Raw genomic sequence first — 5,502 nt, 5'->3', positions numbered from 1 at the left:
CTTCTCTTGCCAGAGCGTATTATTGTCAGACAATATCTGCGACAGGATGTGCTGCAGGCAGGTTAGAGCCCTGTTTTATCAGGCTGGAAATGTGGAATTGGTGGCGTAGCCGAAGCTCGGGGTTCCCTCCATCTGTGAGCTGTAGAGGTTTATAGTGCATGGTAGTGACTTTCTGTGCGTCATTTCTCTCATCCTATCTATGAGAATATATTATAGTATGTAGTTTAAGCCAATCTGACTGCAAGCATTCTTAACTGTCTTAGGTAGTTTACCCTTGAATATAAGGCTCGTAGTTTGTTCATAATGACTCTGATTTTTAAAGTTAACAGTGGAAGCACATCCCGGTTTTTCTGCAAGACGAGCCTCACACAAGGCCGCTTCACCTGGCGACACATCCAAGTGCCTCAGAGCTTCTCTGGAGACCAGACGGACCTCCATCAATGCCATCCCTCCTCCATCATCCTATCCCGCAAAGGCAACAGGGTCCGTCTGTGCAGCTGCAAAGCAGAGCAAAGCGCCTGTGTCAAAGTGACACATTTGCCTGTCAGGTGGGAGCATGAGGCAATCGGCGGGCTCGAAAGGGAGGCCGTGCTTCAAGTGACCTCATTCTTTGGACACATAATGTTGCTGAACCTAGACCTGAGCAACTGCAGCAACCCCAGATCATAGCACTGCCCCCACAGGCTTGTACAGTAGGCACTAGGCATGATGGGTGCATCATTTCATCTGCCTCTCTTCCAGTTTTTAATAATGTGTTGGACAGTTCTTAACCCAATTTTAGTAGCTTCTACAATCTCCTTAGATGTTTTCTCTGCTTGATGCATGCCAATGATCTGACCCTTCTCAAACGGACTAACATCTTTTCCACGACCACAGGATGTGTCTTTAGACATGGTTGTTTAAGAAATGAGAAGCTATTCATTTCATCAGTTGAGGTTAAATAACTTGTTGCCAGCTGAAAGATAATCGCCCATGCAGTAATTATCCGGTACATATCTATTTGCTTAGTTAAATCCAGGTGGCGATTTTTTTTTGTTGTCCAGACAGTGTATTCTCATGGATACCCTTCCACCTCATGTCATTCCAGCATAGGTCTTCCACAAAGGGATTTACCAGCTTGTCCAGATGTTGAACTGAATAATAACGATTCAGGTAACGTGTTCTTCTTTTACTCGTGTTCTTCTCGTGGTCCTGTGGAAAACTGAATATAGGAAAGTAGTGTGGATCCACTTCTTTAAGTGTGGACTGCACACTTAAGGGAACTAAATATGAAAGTGACCCTGGAGCAGTGCTGATATATCAGGAAATGTTTCTGCGCAAACAAATGAATGTTATCCTACAAATCTGAGAGTAGTCAAGTTATAGTTTAGATCACAGGTATCAAACATACGGCCTGTGGGCCAGAAGCGGCCAGCCAAGGGGTCTAATCTGGCCTGCAGTGTGAATTTGCAAAGTTACATGGAAGACTGCAATTTTTTTTTTAATGAAAATAACTCCTATCCCTAATTTATCCACTGTTTTAGTAAGGGAATTGGACAGAACACAACACAGAGACCCGGGACTAAACAGCAGACCACAGTGTTCTCAAATTGCACTTTATTTTTCTTACAAAATTTCATTTTTTTTAAGGGTAGCTCATTAAATATAAACATTCTCCTAATTTACTTGATCTTCTTTGCACTAAAGCAAATGGAGTCATAGGTTATTATGCTATTATCTTACTGGTCTGCCCCGCTTTAGATCAAATTGGGCTGTATGTGGCCCCCGAACTAAAATGAGGTTGACACCCCTGGTTTAGATCCATTTCAGTTATCTCTAACTCTAACAACAGAAATAGAGGAGGATATGAAACCTGCAAATTATAGATTAAGAGCATGAACATCTAGCATGTACTGAGGCAATGCATTATCTTCTGGGTATCTGAAATATGCCCTCAGGTCAAAAGGAGATGTATGTGCTATTCAAATTAAAGATGTTAAGCATGTTTTGAGCTGCTAAACATGACCAAGAGCAGTGGGAGGGAAGTATTCAAGTACTTGGTAGAACTTGAAGTACTTGTACTGTACACAAGTAAATCCATTGACTTAACTTTACTACAAGTATAAATTCCTAAATGAATATATTTCTTGAAACACCCAGGATTGTTGGTCCACTCTCTCGTTGGATTATTTGCTTTACCCAGCCAAGTGTGTCAGTAAAAACACAATTTGAATACAATAAGTGCAGCTGCTGTGCCTTTGGGACAGACCGAGGCAGAGCCCACGGAGGCAGGGCTGAGGAAATAGGCGCAGTGTGCAGGCGACGTCCCGGGCGTTCCTTTTTATTTTTTTATTGTTATCTAACAGGATCAGGGCGCATCTTCAAAGCGTCGCAGATAAAGAGCCTCAAAGGGTTGAATGGACTCCTGCCTCCACAGCGACAGATCGCCGATAAAGGAGACAACTGGGTCCAGCCTCTTATCTGCTTTGTAACATAACTAAACGATCAGTTTAGTGGAATTGCCGAGCAGCTGCATGCAGAGACGTCTCAGAGGAGGGCCAGTCCCACAGGTTATATAGGCTGTCTCTCGGGGAGCTGTCTCCTGGGCTTATTTGTCGCCTAATAGAATTGATGTCATGCTGTCAGCCTTCAGTTTCCAGATAAGACTGACAACTAAAAGAGTTTCCTACAGAGCATTGGGTTCAATTTGACTCTCAGTGAGTCCTGAGGTTTTTTTTCTCCATCATTATTTATATCGAGTATAATATCAAACCTGCAGCTTTTGGTTCATCAGCCACTTTCTGTAAGGATTACTTAAGTGTTTTCCATTGGAGTGTTTGCTCTCAGGAGCTCTCCCCGGCTTCCTCGCAGCTTGTTTTAGCATATTTGCATGTGAACGGGCCGACAGTCGGGCGTAATTGTGTTGCTACTGTAATACCTTTGATCTCTAATGTTTGAAGCGCCTGTGCCAAATGCTGGTTCTTGGGGTAGCTGGCGCCGGCGCTCACCGGGGTATCAAGGACATGTCAGTACGAAACCACCGGGGGATTATTACTGTCCCCCATCAGACTGAACGAGCTGAGGAGGAAATATATGCCAAGTTAAAGTGCAATAAAAGTGATGACCGCGTTACATGTACGAGTGTCCATAAAGTTGGCTTTTACGCACGGCAGCATAATCCATAAACAATTCTTTCTTTTAATTTGGCCACTGATATATGTCTAGACTGCCTGGACATCTATTGCCCAAAAAAAGCCTGGAGCTTGTGGCCTCTCCAGTGGATCAGAATCCGGCATAATCAAATGGCACATCCGCGTGGAGAAATCTAAATGTTTCATATTTATTTTTGAGGTGGCTGCAACTTTAAGGAAGCATCATATGTGTCAAATATCTGTCTGCATAATTCGTACCTCAAAATCTTGTGCAGATAATTACATTTAGATATAGCTGATCACTGCATATAGTATGCATTCATTTCTGTAGTTTCTTGGTGAGTGGTATTTACATATTTTCAGCTCAGGTAGACGGATGCATGCTACTAAAACACATCTGTGACAAACTGCACCAAAGAGAGACGTGCCCAAATCAAATCAAGCTTTATTGTCTGAATTTTAAACTGTAACTGAGTCTAATAAGACCTCAGATGACACTTCCCCTCCACTGTATGCAAGAGGCAGCAATATGGAAGTTAACTGGTCCCCGCCTCTGCAGGAGATACAGCTGTTTCAGGGTCCCCCGGTTTCAGTCGGGGCGGACAAATGTATGAGCTCAGGAGGGTTCTCACAGACTCGGCGGCGCCAGGTCTTCACACACTCACAGGATATGTAAAGACTTCAATAAGGAGCCATTATCCCCTAATCATCGGGATCGATCAGGCGTTAACAAGGGTCTCTACATATGCAAATTGGCAGCGAGGGCCGGGGGCTTATAAAAGCTGTGGCCCTGCGCCGGAGCCGCTACAGCACACTCCTTCTGACATTTGGTGGATTAACAGGTCACTGAGCAGCGCTGCCAACATGGTGAAATACTTTTCTGTGGACTGGCTGGCCCAGAGCCATCACAGTTCGGAGGGGCACGGAGCTGGCGTGGATACCGCACCGACCTGCAGACCTCACATTCCCTGCATGGTGCCACCGAGACCGCCGACTTTTGGCAAAGGTTACCTGCAGCCAAAACCCAAACCATCAAAATCTGTTGAGCTCACGGAGCAAATGGAGAGCAGCGGGCACCACCACCAGGACTCCAGCCAGTGCTCGCCTCTGCGTTCATCAAGCTGCGCGTCACCAAGTAAGTAGTGCAACTCTTGGAATTTCGAGCAGCCATTCAGTCATTGCAAATTCTGAAAAGCGCGGTTTGTAACCACATTTTCTCTTCTTCAGTTTCAGAAATCAGCGGGTACTCCTCCGGCTACGAGAGCGAAGCAGCTTCCTCCGAGTGTCTGTCTGTGGACGAGGGCAGCGAGGTGGAGAAAGACGCACCACAGCGCCGTGTGCGCACAAAGTTCTCCCTCGAGCAGATCAGCAAACTGGAAAAGATCTTCAACAAGCACAAATACCTGGAAGTCGGCGAGAGAGTGAAGACAGCGCAGAAGCTGAACCTCACAGAAACTCAGGTGAGAAGAGATTCAGTCAATTAAAAAAAAAAAAAATCCTCTGTAGCATTTAATGAAGAACTAAAAAATCTCCTATTGCGCATTTCTCTGGATACTAATACTTTATTGTTGCATTTTCCCAGGTGAGAACGTGGTTTCAGAACAGGAGGATGAAGCTGAAGCGGGAGGTGCAGAACTACTTCGCTCCCGAGCTCCAGCCGGTGCCGTTCCAGCCGTTGGCCCCCGTTCAGTACCACGGCGTGGCCGGACAGCTACCCCAGTACGCACCCAGCGCTCCGGCCTTCTACCAGCTCCCCGTCCCGCCGCAGCTGGTCCTCCAGCAGCAGCAGATACCTCCCCACCACCACCAGCCTCATCTCATGATCCACCGCCCACACTTTTACTGAGGAACTGTCACCTACCAACACGAACTCTCCCACTGAAACACTTACACTTCGAGATCGTGCAATAATCCAGAGCTGTTTTATTTGACGTGTGATGTTTATTATATTTTATATAAAAGCTGTAAAGAAAAAGTCTATTTATCACAGAATAAAGTTTATCCTCTGCACTGCAGCAAGAGTCTCTGCATTGTTTTTGCACATGGTGCCATCACTGGGTATCTCATAGATAAAGCAAATGATATAATCTTTATTGCAGGATTAGTTCCACATGAATAGATCATCCTGTCTTTCTTCTTAAGCAGGGAGGGGCTGGGGGAGTGATTAAGTCGACAGTAGAGCTAAGGGGGTCTTATCACAGCACACTGTATGGATCTCCTGATTTGATTCTCATGTATCAACTAGATATGAGGCCATAGAGCCATATAAACAAATCAGGATAAATTAAATCAGCGAGGGTTATTAAACCTAAAGGACAAGGAGGGAGAAGGGCAGAACTTGTGGTTCTTCAGATTCACCCCCACACCTCCT

The 5,502-nt window shown here is 45.3% G+C and overlaps 1 protein-coding gene across 1 annotated transcript; it reads left to right on the top strand.

The window, feature by feature from the left end:
* Positions 1-3,671: 3,671 nt before the first annotated feature.
* LOC311500021 (uncharacterized protein) lies at positions 3,672-4,977 on the top strand (the record flags this gene model as incomplete). The annotated part of the gene is made up of 3 exons (XM_084561199.1): positions 3,672-4,266; positions 4,359-4,591; positions 4,714-4,977. Coding segments are annotated over 3 exons (1,092 nt in total), but the record flags the coding sequence as incomplete, so codon positions are not given.
* Between the last annotated feature and the right edge of the window lie 525 nt (positions 4,978-5,502).

The sequence above is a fragment of the Chelon labrosus genome, assembly GCF_963514085.1.
Source record: "Chelon labrosus genome assembly, chromosome: 15".
Lineage (NCBI taxonomy): Eukaryota > Metazoa > Chordata > Actinopteri > Mugiliformes > Mugilidae > Chelon > Chelon labrosus.
Note: the sequence above shows the minus strand (reverse complement) of the source record. Positions and strands in the feature narration are given on the sequence as shown.